We start from the raw sequence: 22,522 nt of genomic DNA on the forward strand, positions 1-22,522 counted from the left end.
CCGTCGCCGCGCCTCCTCCCTCACTCGCCGGCGCGCTCGCCTCCTCGCTAGATGGTGTGCGAGCCGCCCGAGAATTAGACACACTCCGGACTCGGCCAAAAGCAACCGAGAGGAGGTGTAGTGTGGTGCCAGGGGGTGGGAGGGGAGGGAGGGAGGGACGGCGAAGAGGCGGAGGAGGGGAGGCCAAAAAAGAGAGAGAAACAACACCCAACAACTAGAGGGGATAAAGAAAGAAAGAAAAGAAACCCACCCACCAAAAAAAGAAAAAGAAAAAAATACAAAAAACAAAAAGAAAAAAAAAAAAAGAAAGAAAGAGAATCCTGTGGCGCGCCGCCTGGTTCCCGGGAAGACTCGCCAGCAGCAGGGGGTGGGGGAGTGCGAGCTGAAGGCTTCTGGAGTGAGCAGCCCGAGCAGGGATGGACATGATGCTGTTGGTGCAGGGTGCTTGTTGCTCGAACCAGTGGCTGGCGGCGGTGCTGCTCAGCCTGTGCTGCCTCCTACCCTCCTGCCTCCCGGCTGGACAGAGTGTGGACTTTCCCTGGGCGGCCGTGGACAACATGATGGTCAGAAAAGGGGACACGGCGGTGCTTAGGTAGGAAGACCGGCGTGCTTTTCGTACTTGTCTCAGTCTCTCTTTCTGTCTCTCTTTCTACCTTTTTTTTTTTTTTTTTGCCTTCTTTTTAACCCGAGTAATAATGATGATGGCGAGCACTATCAAAAGACCACATCTCAAGACACGCAGGTGCTGATGCTGCCCCAGCCCTGGTCCCTTTCCGCCGGGGCAGGTAACAGGCTGGACCCGTGATGCGAAAGCACTTTGCCCGAACGCCAAGTGGCCCCGGGATGAGTGGAGTGTGCGGTTTAGGAGGGGCAGGTGGCTCTTTGAAACTCAGTGCACAAGGTCTCTGTTTTACTGTCATGGGGTGCTCGTGGAGAGTCTGACAAGTTTATCAGGTTTGTTTCTGTTTTCCTCTAGTCTAAGTGACTTTTTCAAACTGCTCGCTCCCCGTTCCCATTTATTTTCCCTCAGTTGGACACCTAGGCTCCATTTCTCCCTCTTCAGCTTTCTTTCTTTCTTTCTTCTTACCGCTTGTCCCCTTTCTCCCCTCTCTTTCCCCACCCTCTTCTTACTCTTTCCCCCCTTCCACGCCTCTTTCCTTCCTTTTCTGTTTTATCTCGATTTTCTCTTTCTTAAAATCGCCACCACTCTCATGTTTATCTTCTTCTTTTAACCCCCTTTCCCGCACTCTTCCCCCTACCGCGCTCCCTATTTTTGTTCCTCATTAATGTTCCTATTCTGTGATCTCGTCAGTCACATTTCCCATCTCTCGCCGTGTCCCTGACACATACACAGGCATGTTCCCTCCAACACCCTTCTGTACCATTTTTTTCACCCTCACAAGTCTTTTTCTGAAACACGCTTCTTCACATACTTTCTGTTCTCACATCCTCACACACGTTGGCTGTTCCATGCTCTAACAACCACTTTCACGTTCAGATTCTCTTTCAGTGTCTAAAAGGCACACTTCTCTCCTGTTCCACACACTGTCACTCACACATGTGCGCGCTCTCCTCTCTGTTCCCTCTTTCTTCCCTCCCTCCTCCTCCCGTTCATCTTCAGTTTTACTTCTTTTTCTAACTCTCCCTTCTTTCCCTTTATCCCCGAAGCTTGAGCACGGAAATGTTTTGTCATTAATGAACATCTATAGCCTGATGTTACCCCTTTGCAGCACTGCAGAGTGAGCTTCTGGAAACATTTTCTCTCCTGTGAAAATATAAATTGATGACCAGCAGTACTTAGACCTAAACAAGGCTAACCACCCTTGTTCCTTCATTTCCCATCGCCCTCCCACTTCCCCCAGACACCCCCACCTGACGTACACCTCAAATCTCCCTGAAAGATCTTTCTCTCCACTGGGTGGTAGCTGGCTCATAAGTGTGGATTGTACAAAATCGGTATACATGGCATGTCTAGGTGAAAGAGTGGAGTATGTTTCTGTTGGATCATGTAACATATTTTAAATTTAATGATCTGGGATCTGGGTGTGGTATATGACTTATACCTTCTGAAACATATTATGAGTCCAAATTTGTGTGGAATACTATGATAATATCTAATATACACCAGTAACATGCTTTTATAATATATCTTGTTGTCTTTGCTGTAAACACAAAATGCCACTAGGTGTACACAAAAGTAATGAATGATTTTTTATAACTTAGTAAAATACCTTTTCATTGTTGATAAAAGCAATGCATTCTTTGTCACATAGAGGATATAAATTAAGCCCATGTTTATGTTCTTTATCTTAAGTTTGTTTTAAAAGTTTGAACAATAGTGGTGTGAGGATGAGACACTATTTTCAGAGGCTGCAACCATATATAACGGGAGCTGAAATCTATTATATGTTACAGATTGCTTATTGGTAATGAGCATTAATATTTTCAAACTGAAGAATTTGATAGACTGGTTGTCTTATGATGATATATCTTGGCATTTTTGTTCCTGATGAACAATCCAATAAATACTATAGCTAATTAAAATAGCTGAACCCATGTTTTGCCTCTAGGAGACCTATGGTTAGTTCACTTATTGCTTCCAATACTAAAGCTTCTCTAACTAGAGGGGACAATATCTTTCCAGTGTTGTTGGTTTGGTGCAGTCCCTGTTTACTTGTATGCACTGTACCTCATTGTTTTTTTTGTTTGTTTGTTTGTTTTGCTATATCCTGAGTTTTGGAATATTTGATTTTAGGGAACTTTTGACTTAAAAAAAATTTAAACAGAATAGAATCTCTGTCTTTTCTAAACAATGTTCTAATTACAGTGTTTTAAAAATAATAATAATTTTTGTCATATGCAGCAGAAATCTGATCTGGGTTGCTTTTTACCCAAAGTAATTTGCTTATAGTAATTCTAGAATTCTCTAGGGAGCATCTCGTTTTTAACCTTTTTATATTGTCATGGTTTTAAAAATATTTTAACATATATATTTATAAGAAATTCTCAGTAATTTTTCTTAATTACTCTGTTGTAACTGATACCGCCTCTGTTCATAGACCAGTACAGACAGAACTTAAAGACTAATTGAGTATACGTCAGGTGACATATTTTTTCATTAAAAGTAATGTTACAGAGTTAGATGTGGTATTTTTGCTTTGGATAATAACAATTGTGCCTGATGTTATTCTGTAACTCATTAGAAAACAAAACAAATTAAACAAAATTTACCCTCAAATATACAACCACCCCATTAAAGTACAGAAATCTATTGCTCAAGAGAATATTTTACTGAATTACATTATATCATTTATTAAGCTTTACGCAAAATGGTCTATTTTTAATCTAACACATTCCTCAAGGTGTCTCTAATAAAAAGCAAATAGAGGCATAACAGTTATCAAATAACTTTAAGAGCTAAAGGCCTGACAGTGCAAACATATCAGTCAGTGACTCTGTTGCTTGTGGTTACATTAATGAAACAGAAGTTTAAAGGTCAAATGATACATTTTTATCTCCTAAATGCTACAGTGTCTGTTTTAGAAAAAAGAATTAAGAAAAACAAAACTTTCCTTAACTGGCGTTATAATACAAGAGGAAATTCATTCTGTGATCCACTAACTATATCTATCATTTGTAAACCATCTTCTCTGTTTAGCTTAGAGGACTTATGATGAAATTTCATTCAATATTTCCATAGTCTTATCATTTTATTTTGTCTTTTAAGATTGGTGAAGAAATATATTAAATGTCAAAATTTCCCTTTCTCCTAATAATGTTACTCACTGATAAATCTCTGAAGGATTCACTTGAGCTATTTGGATTTTCTTGATAAAGTATTTGATGATGCATCTACTCAATGATGTAACATCTGGTATCTCCTGTACTTAAACTTTGGATTCAAATAAATGCATGGGTGTCTAGAGTACAGTGTAATTTGCTACAAACACAAACTAATACATTCATTAATTTATTAAAAAGTGACTTTAATTGAGATTACATTTAATATGGATTAATATTTTATGCCTAATAAAACTTGTTAAACTGTATGTAAATAAATTAACTTTTTCTTCAGTCTTCAAATTGCATTTTGCAGTACATGGACGGTCTGAGTTAATGTTTCATGGGGTCACATAGTGAAGAACAGGAGATGCTGGAACCTCATTGATCATATTTCAGGATTTGGTATTTCTAGATGTGGAAAATCAAAGGGAACATAACTCAGCTCTGGATCAATACATAAATTTTGATGACTTTTTAAATAAAGTTTTACAGTTACTTTAATGTGAATCAGTTATTTTATTCTTACCTTTTTAACAAACATAGTTGTGTTAATATGTCCAAAGTGTTTAATATTCACTGGAAACAATACAAGGGACATCCTCATTTACATCCTCCCAGTGTCTGAACATTTTTAAAAACACATGTCATTTTTAAGCTAGTTATTTCTATCTGTTTCTACTTCAGCTCCTGTGTATGAATTTTGTACATTTTAAGCCACCTTCCTGATGTGAATTCAAAATATTCTGTTCTCTTTTTGTCATACTTTAATCAAAGGAAGGGAGAGTCTTTTCTTAAACATAATTTATTTTACCTTAGCAAAGTTGAACACAACTCTGTTATTTTAATGGAACTTGCTTTGAATGGAACTTATATGAGATCCTAATATGATCTTGTAATAAGAAAGAAGAATTTTGCTTAAAGCATAAATCATAGAGCACGCTTTCACAGAAGATATATCCATTGGAAGACACAAACTTTTACAAGTGGATTTATAAATGGATATGATAAGTATTTATTATTTGTCAGTCTATTTGTCCAATACATTTGCCTTTTGATTAAACTACATTAATTAGTTTGGTTTGGACACAAGAAAGTAAATGACTTATGTATGAGAATGGAGAATTACCAATAACAATAGAAATCAATTATGTTGTACTTGCAGAATATCCTTGAAATCTCATATTGTCTGTTGGGTCATTCCTACACGTTAATGCATCACATATGCCATTGTTCAAGTATATAGATATTTTCAATATTGAACATTAAAACATTATGTAAAAACCTATATGCTTATTAAATAGTGCCATTGAACAAATACATTTAAAATTATGATTTTTTTCCTTTAAAAAAAGAAGGGGTAATAGATTGCCATACTGAGTCAATTGGAAAATTGTGTTTCAGAATATGGAATAAAATGCTACAGTATTACCTGTAGTGACTTTTCTGAGCTGTTCTTTTAGCATGACTTATTACTTGGTATAGTAATATGCAATCAGTTATTATATTAAAGAACAATAGTATTTTTTTTTTCTTTTTTTTTTTTTTTTTTGTTCAGATAGAGCGAGGGGGAGAGAGAGAGAGAGAGAGAAACATCAATGTGAAGTGACACATCGAGTGGCTGCCACCCGCACAACCAACCAGGGCCGGGGACAAACTGCAACCGAGGTACGTGCCCTTAGCAGGAACCGAACCCGGGTCTCTCTGTACCGCAGGCCGACGCTCCAACCGCTGAGCCAAACCAGCCAGGGCAACAATAGTATTTTTAACATATAGATAAATTAATTTTTGCCCAATATTTTTCATTCAGAAGAATTGATAAGCCCATGTGGTTATATAAATCTTTGAACACAAACATACTAATGAACTACTTATTTTAAATAGGTTGGCTTTGTAATTAAACAGCTCCATGAAATAAGTTAAGTCTGCAATACCTGACTTCTGAAGTTTCCAGAAATGTTCACATCCTGTGTGTGGCAGTTTAGGGCTCGATTGACCATATCCAAACTTCAGCCTTGTGCTACTCTATGCTGTTGGAAATAGATAGTGGAGCTAATCCCTCAGCCACATTTCTCAGTCTGTCCTGTCTTCAGGCTATGGTTGGTCAATAATAGGTAGTTTGGGGAGAATGGAAGACATAATAAGTGAGAGAGCAGGGTGTTTGTTTCTCCACTCCTTCATTGTTTTGGAAAATGTCCAGCAGTATCTCCATCTCCCACTGGAACCTCTTTGTTTCATCTTCCACCCCATAACTGGCTCTTGGGGTTCTGTTTATGCCTCATCCATTTATTCTTTCATGCTAGGAGCAGTAATGGTTTCCTGCTGTTCTAACTGCTGGGTTTGGCTTCTTAGCTTTTCTATCCCCTTGTAATCAGTTCCCTCCATTAAATTCCCTCTGTTTTAAATATCCAGAATGCTTTAAGTTTTTCTGGTAGAGCTCTGATTAATACAAAATGAAAAGTAATAGTTTCAGTGATTTTAATTATACTTGATTAAATTACTACTTTGCCCATGGCACTATAATGTTGCTTACTAGCATTGGATAACAATATTGGGGCATATTTCAAACAAGAAAGATGAGCATGTGGCTTTTTTTCCCACACCCAGATTATGATGAAAATAAAGTAAATTTATAAATATTTAATTAAATTTACAATTTAATAAATGATTTTAGTGAACATATTTAATGTTGCTATGGGAGTAAAAATAAAGAAGCTGATGGATATATATTGGCAAATTCAATAACATTGTATCTTTTTTTTGACTGAGCAAAAGAACCAAGGCTAAACTCTGCTTATGGATATGCGATCAAAATGCTGAGATAATTCTTGCAGTGTTGCCTATTTAAATCAATAGGAATTAAAAGTCTTTCCTTTATGTAGTTTAATGCCCGAGGAGTTTTCAATTTCTTATGAAGTATATGACCATAACAATACTGATGTTTCAAGTGTTGAAGTATTTGACCACAGTAGAAATTAGTCTCTCAAGCCATTTGATTCTTTTGATTAGAAATCAAATCCTTTTTTTTTTTTTTACCATATCTTGTTCATATTAGCATAATTTAAGACATTATGGACATCATATAACTTACATAGAATAGCTAAGGGAATTTTCATTAGTGAGTATTGTTTTTGTTTGTTTGTTTTTTAACTTACTCTCCCTCTTAACTAATTATTAAATGAGGTGGTGACCTTCCCTCTAACTTCTTCACATTACTTTCTGAAAGATATTTGTTTAGGTGTCTGCCTCCAGTATAAACAAGCAGTCGTTATAAAGTCCTACTTTTCATTCATTTCTACAACTTCCACCTTAAAGATCTTAATTTAAAACCATCATTAATGAAATGACCCTCTATCAAAGATGCTCAAGAGAGGATTTCTGAATTGGGAAGGCTGTTGCTTATTGATCTTTGCCATTCTGTCTTTCTCAAAGTTTTGCTGACCTGTTACAGATTATCATTGACACCTTATATATGTAAGAGAAAATAAAATATACTGTTCTCTTTCCCACTATGAGCATAATATTACCTTTATGGCTTTTATAAAGAAAATTTTAAATTGGGTTACATGCTCTTTTATCAGGTGTTTTAAATTCATCAACTGAAAACAAGAACTTTCCATCGTAGAGAGTAAAATCTAGGATTTTTCTACATAGTTACAGTCATTTTCAGATTGGATTTTAATTAGTGCACTGTATCTAAAAATGTGGTTAATTTACAAGATATTGAAGAAATTTAATAATAATATTATTTTTTGATCTTTTGTTAAAATGTACATTCTGTTTTAGATGTATTAATTTTTATTGACAAAACACCTGGGTTTGCAAGCTGTACAACTACTGTTCATCTACCCCTAGGGCCTTAACAGATAACTTTGAATATATCAAGTGGACGTCCACTAATTTTAATTAATGAACCCATGGAAGGATTAATGAAAGAGTAAATGTATTTGTTCTTTAGTTTTTTAATTGTTTCGGATTTTAATAATTGTAATATCTTTCATACTGTGTTGGATCTGATGCTTATAGTGATTAAGTACTTTTTATTGAATCTATATTTGAGTAGCCTCTGCCTTAAATAATTCTTGCAAAAGTCCTAATTTAGTGTTAAGACATATTGGAATCATTCAGTGTATTTAAATTGCAGGGTACAACCTACAGTGTATCTTGAAGAAAAAATACTTGATACTAAAAGTGTTCTTAAACTAAATTGCATTAGGCCCTGGCCGGTTTGGCTCAGCGGTTAGAGCCTAGGCCTGCGGTCCGGAGAGACCTGGGTTCGGTTCCCGCTAAAGGCACATACCTCGGTTGCAGTTTGTCCCCGGCCCTGGTTGGGTCGTGTGGGAGGCAGCCACTCAATGTGTCCCTTTCAGGTCCATGTTTCTCTCTCTCTCTCTTCCTCTCTTTCCCTTCCACTCTATCTGAACAAAATATCGAAAAATGTCCTTGGGTGAGGATTAAATAAATAAATAAATAAATAAATAAATAAAGTGTGTTAGAATAGAGGGCATTATACATAATAACGGTAAATAACATATTGTTCGATTGAATTTTTATGGTGTGTGTGTGCTTGTGTGTGTTGTGTAAAAAATTTAGGTGTATTTCTTACTGTGGGTTTCAAAAGGAAAAGTTTGAAATGTAATGGTATACTTATTGTAAGATTTTGAGATGTAGTTATGATTTTAAGAAGACCCAAGATTTTAAATTATATAGGAAGGCTTTTACTATTTGCAATTATAATCAACAGATAACAGGAAATGTTCAAAATAGCAAAAATTTTTCTGTTTCTACCTCAAATTTTGGAGCCTCCTCTTCCTTTCTCTTAAGGTTTCAATTAAATAAAATCGATAAAAGTAAAGAGGTAGAAATAATTGGCTATTTGCTATGGATGAATAACTCTCAATTATGAAAAGCAGTTATACACCCCAAACCAGGGCAGAACTTTCATATTATTCCAAACATCTTCCAGAGTTTGGCCAATGGTACTTTATAAACCACAGGTTATTGATACAGCTGATAGAATTTTAATGTGGTTATATGGATTTGATTTATAATGTTGGGGTGGTTATCTATTAGCATAGTGGTTTCTAAGCCATATCAAGTTCTGAATCCTGAGAGAGGACCTTTGATGCTCTTAAGCATCCAGCTGGCATGGAAACTGGTCTTTTAATCATTTTCTCTAGGAAAAGGGGAATATAAGAAAGCAGGAATTTGGCAGTGTTGCCAACATTAAGTGTTGCTCTTTTGAATAGAAGCCAGTATGTTATACTTTCCGGATAGCTGGTAATTTGTTGAATTTAAGGGAGATGTTTATAACCCTTTTCAGTCCAGAACTAAATTATTCTTTGCTGTATTTCACTAAGTCATTTGGACACAGGTTAGTGCCCATGCTCATGCTATAGAATAGGGTTTCCTTAAAGGTATAGCTCCTGCCATAAAGTATTGAAAGATTTTAGCTGATTTAAAGGGCCATGGGAAAAATGTGTTCTGTTGTTTTCAGAAACTCCTTTCCTCTCATGGAACTAAATTAAATTTAAAGATATTAAAAGGATTTAGGAGATATTGTGAACATAAGAGCTATAATCAGAAGGCAAGAGAGTATTGCCTGTAACATTACATATTATTGTATTGGGATATTAAGTAGATAAATCAAATGGGTCATAAAGTGTTTTTAATCTTATAGGTATAATCTTTCTTATAGAAGAACATACTTAGATATATTTGATTTGTGAGTAACCCATTTTCAAATTAATGTCTTGGTAACTGATCAGCTGACTAGAAAATGGCATCTCTACAGCTTAACATATTGCTTGTCACATTATTAGTGCTCAAAACCTGAATGTTGAGTGTAGGAATCAAAGGTAAGAGGGAGGAAGGGACAGGAAGAAGGAAGAGATGTAAGTATGTTATGCTATATGAGTTATTTCTAATAAAATTACCTAAAGTTTTAGATTACTGGGATGATAAAAAACTAAGCCCACAAATTGTACTATATGAAAGAATTACAATAAAAAGGAAATAATTTAAGTTTAATAATTCATTTAATAGTTGGAATAATGTTAAACCTACATCCTACCCATGATGAAGTGATGATATACATTATACAAACTGAATTTTCAAAATCATATTTTACACTCACGTATATGTCTGTTATTAGTCAATTTATGTTTATTTTATTTTTTTATCCTCACCTGAGGACATTTTTCCATTTTTTGTTCAGATAGAGTGGAAGGGAAAGAGAGGAAGAGAGAGAGAGAGAAACATGGACCTGAAAGGGACACATCGAGTGGCTGCCTCCCACACGACTCAGCCAGGGCCGGGGACAACCTACAACCAAGGTACATGCCCCTAGCAGGAACCAAACCCGGGTCTCTCTAGACTGCAGGCCGATGCTCTAACCGCTGAACCAAACCATCCAGGGCTATGTTTATTTTAAAAGATAGATATGTAGCTCTGTACCTTGGCCTGCAGTGAGATCAAGGACCAATGCTTTGTAATTTGTTCGTAAAAGGAAATTATATATAAATCTTTGAATAATTGCTCACTTGTCTTCTTGAGAATATGTCACTGATCATTTTCTGCCCATCATTAATATGAAACAGATAGAAAGAGTTACTTTTGCTTATGCGTAGAGTTTATGTTTTTTTTTTCTTTTTTTTTTGTATCCTCACCCGAGGACACCGTTCCATTTTTTTGTTCAGATAGAGTGGGAGGGAGAGAGAGGAAGAGAGAGAGAGAGAGAGAGAGAAACATCAATGTGAAAGGGACACATCGAGTTGCTGCCACCTGCACAACCAACCAGGGCTGAGCACAAACTGCAACTGAGGTACATGCCCTTAGCGGAACCGAACCCGGGTCTCTCTGGACCGCAGGCTGACACTCTAACCACTGAGCAAGACTGGCCAGGGCTAGAGTTTATCTTTTATTATAATTGTTTAGTTGCATTGAAAAACCCATCATGCTTTGAGGTGTTCAAAATAGGAGTGATGAGAATTTGATTTTCTGTTTCTCTATTTACTGGCTGTGTGACCTCACTTGGTACCTCCCTAGCAAAATAGCATGGATGATGTGAGAAATGCTTGTAAAATGCTAGCAGAGTGCCTACTAGAGTGTAAGCACCCAATTTATATTAGCTAATAGTTTTGTGCTTCTTTTCTTTTCCTGATATTAATCTGAAATTTGTTGGCACTATTTTAATTACCGACATGGGTAAATTTTTCCCCATTTTAATCACTGTGCCAATTATATGTGAAATCATTATATAGTACTTGTTGAATGCATTTTTTTGTGATTTTATTAAAATAACATTTGATAAGTGGTACCCTGGGGTATCAGACGGTGATCCCTGGTTCAATACAAGACCATAGAGAAATTGAAATAGAGAAGTTTATCACTCACAGGTCCTGGAGGAGATGGCATGCCTCCAGGGGCCACACGAGTTGTTCAAGGCCAAATGTAGGCAGAAAAAGCAGCAGGACCTGGGACATATGACTTTACTAAGGTCCCTGGGTGGAATGCATTAGGGTTTCCTGGCCAAAGCTAGATTGGTCAATTCAAATCATAAAGTGTATATGTATTGGGACGGGGGATGATTATCTAAGCAGAGAAGAAAAAAGTGAAGGCACACCAGGAAATGCAGAGGAGATTGCTCTCAAGCACTGCTGGGGAAATGATATCAGGAACTTCAAATTATTTACTTATGACTTTTTAGGTTATTATCCAGGGTATGAACTAAATGAGGGGCTGATGTCAGCTGAAGGTACCTGCTGGCCTTTTGGCCACACAAAATGGATGCTAACACAGCAATAGCATGGAGTAATTTATGTAAACTCTTGATATTTTATATTTTAAAGATTCTATTTAATGGACAACTTGCATTTGTTGTTGTTAAACACAGTAACAAGTGAAATGACTCTAAATCTGAAAGTCAAAACACACCAAAAATAGTTATAGTTATTCGGGTGCAGACCGTACACTCAATAGCTCCAGAACCATACATTTTATGCTCAACAGACTGATGGTGATTTGATTCACTTACCAGAACTAAAACATCACTGTGCCTGGGTGGTATCATGAAATTTCAAGGACAGATGAACCAATGAGAACAGACAGAACAGAAGAAATACAAGGGATTAGGAAGTACAAGGTGATGGTAGTGGAAGAGTTAGAGGGTAAAGATGGACATTTGTGACAGAGTTGAGAATGGAAGAGGTGACAACATTGGAATAGTCAATAAAAGGGCTAGAATTTTTTAAAAGTTATTGAATTTATTGGGTTGACATTGGTCAGTAAAATTATATAGGTTTCAGTTGTACAATTTCATAATACATCATCTGTATATTGTATTGAATATTCACCACACTAAGTCAAGTGTCCTTCCATCACCATTTATACCCTCTGTACCTTCTTCTACCTCCCCTTTTCCCTCTAGTAATCACCATATTGTTGTCTAGGTCTATGAGTTTGTTTGTTTTTTCCTTAATCTCTTCATATTTTTCACCCAGCCCATAATTCCCCTCCCCTCTGACAGCTGTCAGTCTGTTCTCTGTATCTATGAGACTATTTCTATTTTGTTTATCTATTTTGTTCATTAGATTCCACATACGAGTGAAATTATATGGTACTTGTGTTACTCTGGCTGGCTTATTTCACTTAGCATAATGCTATCCAGGTCCATCCATGCTGTCGCAAAGGGTAAGATTATCTTTTTCTTTTTTTTCACAGCTGAGTAGTATTCCACTGTGTAAATATACCACAGCTTTTTTATCCACTCATTTACTGGTGGGCACTTGGGCCCACAACTCTTGGGTATTGTAAATAATGCTGCAATGAACATGGGGGTGAATGTATTCTTTCAAATTAGTCTTTCGGACTTCTTTGGAAATATTCCCAAAAGTGAAATGGCTGGATCATATGGCAGTTCCTTTTTTTTTTTTAAATCCTCACTCGAGGACATTTTTTCCATTTTTTGTTTTTTTGTTCAGGTAGAGTGTGAGGGAGAGTGAGGAAGAGAGAGAGAGGGAGAAACATCGATGTGAAGGGAACACATCGAGTGGTTGGTTGCCACCTGCACGACCCATCCAGGGCTGGGGACAAACTGCAACCGAGGTACGTGCCCTTAGTGGGAACCAAACCCAAGACCGCAGGTCAAAGGTTTAACAACTGAGTCAAACTGGCCAGTGCAGGGCAGTTCCATTTTTAATCTTTTGAGGCAAACTCACACTATTTTCCACAGTGGCTGCACCAATTTACATTCCCACTACCATTGCATGGGGGTTCCCTTTCTTCCTCATCTTCATCAACACTTAAAAAAAATGTATTGATGATAGTCATTCTGACATATATGAGGTGATCAAAATAGCATAGTACTGGCATAAAAACAATCTTATAGAATAATGGTATAGAATAGAGAGCCCAGAAACAAATCCATGTCTTTATAGTCAATTAATATTTGACAAAGAAGTCAAAAACATACAATGGAGGTGAAGATAGTCTATTCAATAAATGGTTTTGGGAAAATTAGACATATATATGCAAAAAAATTAAACTACACCACTTTCTTATACCATACACAAGAATAAATATAAAATGGATTAAAGAACTTAAATGTTAGACTCAAAACCATAAAAGTCCTAGAAGAAAACATAGGCAGTAAAAATCTCAAACATTTCTTGTAGCAATATTTTTTGATATATGTCCTCAGGCAAGGGAAACAAAGGAGAAAGTAAATGAATGAGACTATAGCAAACTAAAGAGGTTTTGCACAGCAAAGGAAACCAACAGCAAATGAAAAGATAACCCACTGAATGGGAGATCATATTCACCAATGATATATCTGATAAGGGTTTGATATCTAAAATTAATAAAGAACTTATAAAACTCAACATCAAAAAACAATCCAATTTCAAAACTGGCCTAAGGATCTGAATGGACACTTCTTCAAATAGGTCAGACAGATGGCCTATAGACATGTGAAAAAATTTTCAACCTCACTAATCATCAGAGAAATGATAATAAAACCAAAATGAAGGCTAGATTAAAAAAAAAAAAAAAGTCAACTGTGTATTCTGGATGGGGTAGCAAATAGTTATTTAGGATTAAATATGTCTTTATAGATCCTTATAACATCTATATGTTATGCTGTAGGTAGTACAGTTCAGAAGCAGACTATATGGACAAGAAATTCCTGTCTCTATTGCCATTTTATCCATAGGCAATAAACTCAATAGAAACTCAGAATATATGAATGATTGCTCTCATTCTGCATAGTTGCTAAATGCACAGCTAAATTATTTCAGTTCATAATCATGATAGAGCCTTGAATATCATGATTCAGATTCAACTCTCATTGAGTGCCTACCATATGTGATGTACCATCACACAGTTTGCAATAAGGTCCTGCTTTTCTGGTTTTATAGTCAGGTAAACACAGGGTTGGAAAGGCAATCTGCCCCAGATAGAACAGGTAGTGGCTGAGCCAGAATTAAAATCTAGGTCCTTTTATCCCCAAAAGTCCTCTTGACTTTTCTTCTGTCTGTGTCTCTCACTAAGAGAAGATCAAAACAAATGATAAATTTATTGCTTATTCAGTTATTAACATTTATTAAGCACCATCTGAACTTTAAAAGACTGCTAAATTGACAATGATAAAAAATCAAGAATGTGCATTATATATTTGAGGAAACACGTTAAATTATTTTAAATGAGATTAAGTACTTAGCATATATTAGATAGTAATAAACATTTTCTAGATTGGAAATTAGTCAATTCATTTTTCCCTCTTCTTATTGAATTTATTAGGATGTCACTGCTTAACAAAATTATACAGGTTTCAGGTGCACAATTCCACAACACATCATCTGTACACTATAGTGTGTGTTCACCACCCTAAGTCAAGTTTCCTTCTTGCACCATTGATCCCCCCTACACCCTTCTCCACCTCTTCTCACCTCCCTCCCCCCGAGAGTCACCACACTGTTGTCTATGAGATTTTTTTCTCTTTTTTGCTCAATCAAAATTATATACATTCTGAAAAAAATCTTTTGTCTAAAATAATTTCATCCCTAATGGTTATAAGTACTGCTGATATACGAGAAAAATTATGACTCTTGAACATTATTTATATTTAGGCATTATATGTTAGTTACTTCATTGAATCCTTACAACAACCCACACTTTTTCTACTTTATAAGTGGAGAAACAGTCATAGAAGATTAATAACTTTCTGAACTTTAATACAGGTAGTAAATGACATAACCAGAATTTGGTCCTAGGACAGTATGTCTCCAAAGCCCGTGCTTATTTGTTTATTTATTTTTAAGGCACAATATTTCCTGGGGCTTTTTGTATACTGCAGTCATTAACAAAATGAAAAGCTCCAGTTGCTTGCTGTAGTTTTCCAGGTCCCCAATTTAATCATTCAAATGCTAATGCTGGTATAACTTTAAACAGTGCATCAAACTGATTTAGAATTCTCCTTTGAAAGGGTTAGGTGGCCTAGAGTATAAGCACCAGTATTTTGCAAGATAGATGGGAAAATGAAAAAAAATCAGGAATCTAAAAAAGATGCTTTTGTTCCAATTTTATCAAACATATCAGTACTATGTTAGAAAGTCTTAACTGTTTAATTGCAGTCAATGTATAAAATTAAACATATTGGAATTAGATTTGCCTTCATTTGCTAGTTGGTAGAAGAGGTATATGATGTAGTTTATAGCCTAATTGAATGATAACTTATTTTTATGTAATTTAAGAATCTTCTTTAATATGTTTTCATATTCACCTTCTACAGATTTTACATGTGTCCCTAAGAAGAGAGTAAGTTTATTGATGTCTTATTCCTCGGCTAGCCAAAGGTTTCCCAAATAAAGGTCCTCTTTTTGTTTCACATCATTCAAGAGCATCTTCATCCCTCTCTGGTCCAATACTAACTCCTTATTTTCTGAATTTTGAATTCCTACACCTTTCCATTTTATAATGGCTGTTCTATCAATTTTATAATGCAGTATATTGTTACATATTTTGATTCTGCAAAGGAATATAACAGCCACTATCTTATATCACAGTCTTTCACTTATATTATCACAATCCTTCACGAACTTTGCATACTGGTGTTTGTATAAAATAGGTTTACTAAATTCTAGAATACTTGAATTGATTTTTCATTTTCTTTTTTTTATTTCAGGAATTTGTTTTTTTCTTTTATTGTATTGGTTTTAATAGGGAACATATTTTATCAAACCTTCACCATTTTTCAGCATATGTTTATTGAGACCCTGTCATATATTAGACACTTTTTATTTTTATTTTTTTAAATATGTCTTATTGACTTTTTTTTTTAGAGAGTGAGTTAGGGAGTGGGAGAGAGAGACAGAAACATCAATGAGAGAGAAACATTGATCCGCTGCCTCCTGCACACCCTCTACTGGGGATTGAGCCAGAAACCTGGGCTTATGTCCTGACTGAGAATCATACCAGTGAGCTCTTGGTGCATGGTTCGACGCTCAACCAACCACTGAGCCACGCCAGCTTGGCACTAGACACTTTTTATGTTTGCAATACAGTAAAATAAGAGATAAAAGGTCCCTCCAATTGAATTTACATTGTAGTTCAACCTGTGTTCTTAAATGGTCTTGTGTAGTGTAAAAAACTTATGTTTGACATTTTACTTTACCATCTATTAGCTGTCTGGTCACAAGCCGATTATTGGTTTATATGATACTTAGTTTTTTTGTTGGTAAAGTGGAAATACTGATAGCTGCTCGCATACTGTGCTTATTGTGAATCCTAGTGACAACATATGTGAATGTGTCCTAAGTAGTATTCAGTGTACAGTAGACACTCACTGTTTATGTCTTTCTCTCTACCTTCCTCATCCATCCTTTCATACAGCTGTAACTTACAGCTGGGACTATCTAGTTAAAGGAGTGGATACATGTTATATCATGCTTTCTATATTCTGTTTGTTCTCTAACAACTTCTGAGGCTCACCTATTTTTTTTTTTTTTTATCCTCACCCGAGGACATGTTTTTGGTTTTTGTTCAGATAGAGTGGGAGGGAGAAAGAGGAAGAGAGAGAGAGAGAGAGAGAGAGAGATCGACGTGAAAGGGACACATCGAGTGGTTGCCACCCACACAACCCAACTAGGGCCTGGGTCAAACTGCAACCAAGGTACATGCCCTTAGCGGGAACTGAACCCGGGACTCTCTGGACCACAGGCCGACGCTCTAACTGCTGAGCCAAACCGACCAGGGCCGTGAGGCTCACCTCATTTTAAACTCAAGACAGCTTTCTGGTATTTTGAAAAGTAGAGGTAATTGAAACATGTGATGGCTATCTCATTCACTTGTTTCTACTTCTTGGATTCATTTTTATTTCATCTGGAATGATTTGACTTCATACTGTCCTCTCTTTAAAACTTTTGTACATGGATTTCCCCCTAAATTTGTCAGTTTTTGACATATTCTGAGTGCCCATGAAGAGTATATTTTCTCACAGTTGCTCCTGATGGCCTCCAAACCTTCTTGCCAATATTATGTGTTTCTTCGAAATCCTACACTTATATCATTTTTCTTGGTTAGAACTATACTATCCATAAAGAATCCCTCATCATTATGACCTGATCCTCTGTTTGACCAGCAAAGCAAACAATATTTGAAATTCTTCTGAAAATAATTCTCATTGAAATAGCACTTCCATGCTTTTACCCTTTCTTTCCTGAACGACCCTCAGCCTCCGATTGCCAGTGGGGTGGATGACACGTCTCTCTAATCTCAATCATTGATGAGCTGATTTTCTGACTTTTCTTGGGTCATTCTAAAAATTCTTTTTATATTTGACAAATAAAATCTCTTCGTTTGTAGTAGAGGATATCTACCCTTTCCTATATTACCTAGCTTCAAGTAGCATGCAATTTACATATTATTTATATGGAGAAATCACTAAAATATAACTTATTTAAAATTTTTTTATATACATTAAACTCACTAACTCACCATTCTTTTCCCATACAAGAATGTTGTGCTCGCCCTGACCGGTTTGGCTCAGCGGTTAGAGCGTCGGCCTGCAGTCCGGAGAGACCCGGGTTCGGTTCCCGCTAAGGGCACGTACCTCGGTTGCAGTTTGTCCCCTGCCCTGGTTGGGTCGTGTGGGTGGCAACCACTCGATGTGTCCCTTTCACGTCGATGTTTCTCTCTCTCTCTCTCCTTCTCCCTCTCCCTCTATCTGAACAAAATATCGAAAAATATCCTCGGGTGAGGATAAAAAAAAACAAAACAAAAAAAGAATGTTGTGCTTTTTCAAATTTCTCCTAACCCTTCAATATCCTCATCATTTTTTTACTTTCACCTACTTATACATATGTACTTATGTTGGGCCCTGAAAAATAGTGTCATATTTCTTTGAATCATTAAAAATAATTAATCAGAAAACTGATTAATTTTAGTTACCTTTATATAATATGGGTTATTGATAGTAGTACCTAACCTATAAGTTGTGAGAATTAAATGAGATAAATTTTAAAACTCTATAGCATCATGTCTGGTACAAAATAGACAATAAATAAATATTAGCTATTATGATTTTTATAAATATTACTAATGATATACCTCAGTAATATTTTAGGTGGATAGTTGACACCAGCCAACATCAAGGTTCTCCGGTAATGTGCTCATTTCTACATTCTCCACCATGCTTCAGAAATTTCTTTTATTAATTCTTCTTATGTGATTTTCTTTTTTTAAATCTTCACCTGAGGATATTCTTTTATTCACTTTTTTTAGAGAAAGAGGAAGGTAGAGAGAAAGAGAAAAACATCACTGTGAGAGAGAAACATCATCGGTTGCCTCCCATACACACCCCTACCAGAGATAGAACATGGAACATGCAACCTAAGTATGTGCCCTGACAGGAATCGAACCTGCATCCTTTTTGGTGTAGGGGAGGATGCTCCATCCAACTGAGTTACCTGGCCAGGGCTCATTAATTATTCTTTATTTCAGATAGGACTGCCTGCTCTTGCCCCCTCCTTTGTGGGACTTTCTTCTCCTCATCAGTTGATTTTCCAAAATAGCTTTTCAATAATTTAGATCAATGCCATTTTTTTTCAGGGAACTTTTCTAATTGCTCAGAATTGAAAATTTTAATGCAGCCCTGGCTGGTGTGCTCAGTGGTTAGAGCATCAGCCTACGCACTGAGGAGTCATGGGTTCAATTGCCGGTCAAGGGCAGGTACCTGGGTTGTGGTTGGAGGCAACCAACTGATGTGTCTCTCACATTGATGTTTCTTTTTTTTTTAATCCTCACCTGAGGACATTTTTCCATTTTTTGTTCAGATAGAGTGGGAGGGAGAGAGTGGAAGAGAGAGAGAGAAAAACATCAATGTGAAAGGGACACATTGAGTGGCTGCCACCTGCACAACCAACCAGGGCCGAGGACAAACTGCAACCGAGTACGTGCCCTTAGTGGGAACCAAACCTGGGTCTCTCTGGGACTGCAGGCCAACGCTCTAACCGCTGAGCCAAACCGGCCAGGGCACATTGATGTTTCTTTCTCTGTCTCTGTATGTCTTTGTCTATCTCTGTCTCTCTGTCTCTTTCTGTCTCTCTCTATCCCCCTCCCTCCCTCCCTTCCTTCCACTCTCTCAAAAAATCATGGAAAAAAATATTCTTGGGTGAGGATTAACCAAAAAAAAAATATATATATATGAATTTAAAGCAAAAATTTAAACACATGGAAATTTATATCCCTAAATATATATATCCAAATATATACATATATGTATATCTTTGCAAATGTATTTACTCCATGAATTGTAAGCCCAATTACCTTGCATTAATACTGGATTTGCAAAAATGTGTTTGGTAAACACAGTTCCTTTCTTGTGTTTTAGTTATTTATATACATGTTTTATAATAAATATACTTGTAGTTTACTAGGCCTTTGAAGGCAAAAATATTACCTTAATAGCTTTTATATCCCTTGGGGCCTTGGACAGGCTTGGTAGGTAGAAAAAATATTTGTAGAAATGAGTAAATAAATCTACAAAACACTAGTTTCTTTCCATAGTGTCCTTTCATGTTTAGTTTATCTACTTATGAGTTATATATCTATTTGTTGTTAATTCATTGTAGTTTGCTATTAATTCACATATTTTTACACAAATTTTTTTGGAATACATATTAAGGTAAATATGTATTAACATCTCTATTTCTTAGTGTTAATTTTAGTCTTATATCAGTAACTCACCAGAAGTTTTTTGAGGGGGACATGTTTGCCCTGTAATTATCACTACTATATCACCAGAAATTGTTAATATCAATGACATTATGTTGGCACAATAACATGAATGGGGAATATTCCCACCAAACTATCATATCAAGAATTAAGCAATATGTTATCTTCTTAAATGTAACACTACCTGAAAATAATATTTTTGGGGTAGGGTGGAGGGGTAAAGGATCATAAAATAGTATATCATAAATTGGGCTGAAGAATTCAGTTTCAGTCTGATATGACCAATCAAGTAAATTTCATAGTCGGAGAAAATGTGATGAATATTGTGTCAAAACAATAATGATAATGCTGCCTGGCTGGTGTGGCTCTGTGGTTGAATGTTGACCCATGCACTAAGAGGGTGCTGGTTTGATTCCCTGTCAGGGCACCATGCCCAGGTTGTGGGCCAGATCGCCCTTCGAGGGGGCATGCACGAGGCAGCCTGTCGATGTTCTCTCTCATCGGTTTCCATCTCTCCCTTTCCCTTCCTCTCTGTCTCAAATCAACAAAGGAGAAATAAAAAATAATAATAATGATGATAATGCCTATAGCCTAGTAAGAAAGTAAGTTTTAAATTTATAAGATTAGGAAGGCAACTCATTGGAAGATATCCAAATATCTTATAAATCCAATGGGTATAATATTACATGCCTTAAGGATTTAAACACAGAGATCTTAGTTTGGTTTCAAAGGTAAAGATTTGAGACTATGCTAGGCAAAATAAGCCACTCAGAGAAAGACCAGTATCACATGATCTCACTTATATGTGGAATCTAATGAACAAAATAAACTGACAAAATAGATCCAGAGACATGGAAGTAAGAAACAGACTGATGAATCTCAGAGGGAACGGGGTTGGAGGGGTGGGGAGAGATTAACCAAAGAATTTATATGCATATATGCATAACCCATGGACACAGATAATAAACAGTGGGGTAAAGATGGGGTGGAGAGGGAGAGAGTGAGTTGGGGCACAGGAGAGGGAACAAAAGAGGGATAGCTGTAATATTTTCAACAATAAAGATAAATTTAAAAAACCTATATTACTGAAAAAAAAGAAGAATTATTTTTGGTTTCCACTGCTTGCTGTATATATTTCCAGATATTTGGTGGGATATGCAGGAGTTTATCAACTGATTGTTTGGCATTACTTTAAACTAAGCATTGACTTGTTATTCCTTAGTAAATTAGAAACATAATTTAGAATTAAATTAAATTTTTAATTGTTAAATTAAATTGTGGTGTTTTTAATCTCAGTTACTTTCCTTAGAGAAAATTCAAAAGAGAAAGTTAGATATACTCTAAAATTACATGGCAGTATAGAAGATAATTGACCTTAGTACCACAAAATTAAAATTAAATGCCAACAAAAACTATCTTTTTAGAGAAAGTCAGTTTAGCCCAGCTGGTGATGCTCAGAGGATTGACTTTGATTCCTGATCAGGGCACATGCCCAGGTTGTGGGCTGGATCCTCAGTAGGGGTATGCAGGAGGCAGCTGATTGATGTTTCTCTCTCATATCAATGTTTCTCTCTCTAAAAAAATCAATGAAAACATATTTTTTAAAAAAGTCAGTTTATTATCTATTTTATGTTATTTTCATTTGGTATTAGCAGATATATTGGTATTCAAATAGGCAAACAACTATCACTAATCATGCATAATTAAAATAAAAATTTATTCAAGAGTTTATAGTTAATATAGCTTAGTGAAATATCTGACAGAGTATACATTAATTAGTAGTAAAATTATACAACTTTTGATTAAGAAAAAATGTTATATTATGTACAGTTATCGAACTACTTAGTGAATAAATGACAATTGACTACATACTTAAAATTTACTTGGTATAATATTATAAATTATAAATGTATTACATTAACAGAAATAATTTTAAAATAGACAAATATATAAATTATTTCTAATGGTTTTGTATCTATAGAAAAATCAGACGTTGGTACACTTTCTACCAATTTTTCTTTATGTTCAAGAAGAGAATTTTCTAATAAGAAATGAAATATTGGCATTTTGAATGATTACTTCATCATCAAAGAAGTCTATACATTATTAAGTGTTTCATGGGTGTCATTGAAACTACATGGGGGTGTTTGAGTTCGTTGTCTCACAAAATCAAAAAATGAATTTACAGACAAAGGGTGAGAGAAAGAAAGTTTATTTGAAAGATAGACAGACTCCCCAAAGTGGGGAGGGGATCCAAGTGGGTTGTTTGTGGGAATCTGTTGTCTAGGGGTAGATATATACTTTACTAGCCTTTGATTAATCCTTTCAAGCAATTCTGCCTTATCAACGTCCATTCATTTTAAAACTTGTGTTTCCCTCCTTGACTAGGCTCAGCCCTAGGTCATCTATAGGGGCCTGAGTGGCTTTACTTTTTTGGTAATTTCAATTTCTCCCAGACTGTTAGTGAGGAGGAGGGGAAACACCCTTGGAGCAGCACTATGCTTGCTTTTGG

General features: G+C 35.9%; 1 protein-coding gene across 1 annotated transcript in view; it reads left to right on the plus strand.

Moving 5' to 3' along the window:
• The first annotated feature begins 397 nt into the window (after positions 1–397).
• The window catches only part of NEGR1 (neuronal growth regulator 1), a 350,646-nt gene continuing 328,521 nt past the window's right edge, over positions 398–22,522 (plus strand). The window contains exon 1 of the mRNA XM_036256224.1: positions 398–592. Within this exon, the coding sequence (XP_036112117.1) occupies positions 417–592 (176 nt within the window). The 5' untranslated portion in view covers positions 398–416. The remainder of the gene's footprint in view (positions 593–22,522) is intronic.

The sequence above is a fragment of the Molossus molossus genome, unplaced genomic scaffold, assembly GCF_014108415.1.
Source record: "Molossus molossus isolate mMolMol1 unplaced genomic scaffold, mMolMol1.p scaffold_m16_p_12, whole genome shotgun sequence".
Lineage (NCBI taxonomy): Eukaryota > Metazoa > Chordata > Mammalia > Chiroptera > Molossidae > Molossus > Molossus molossus.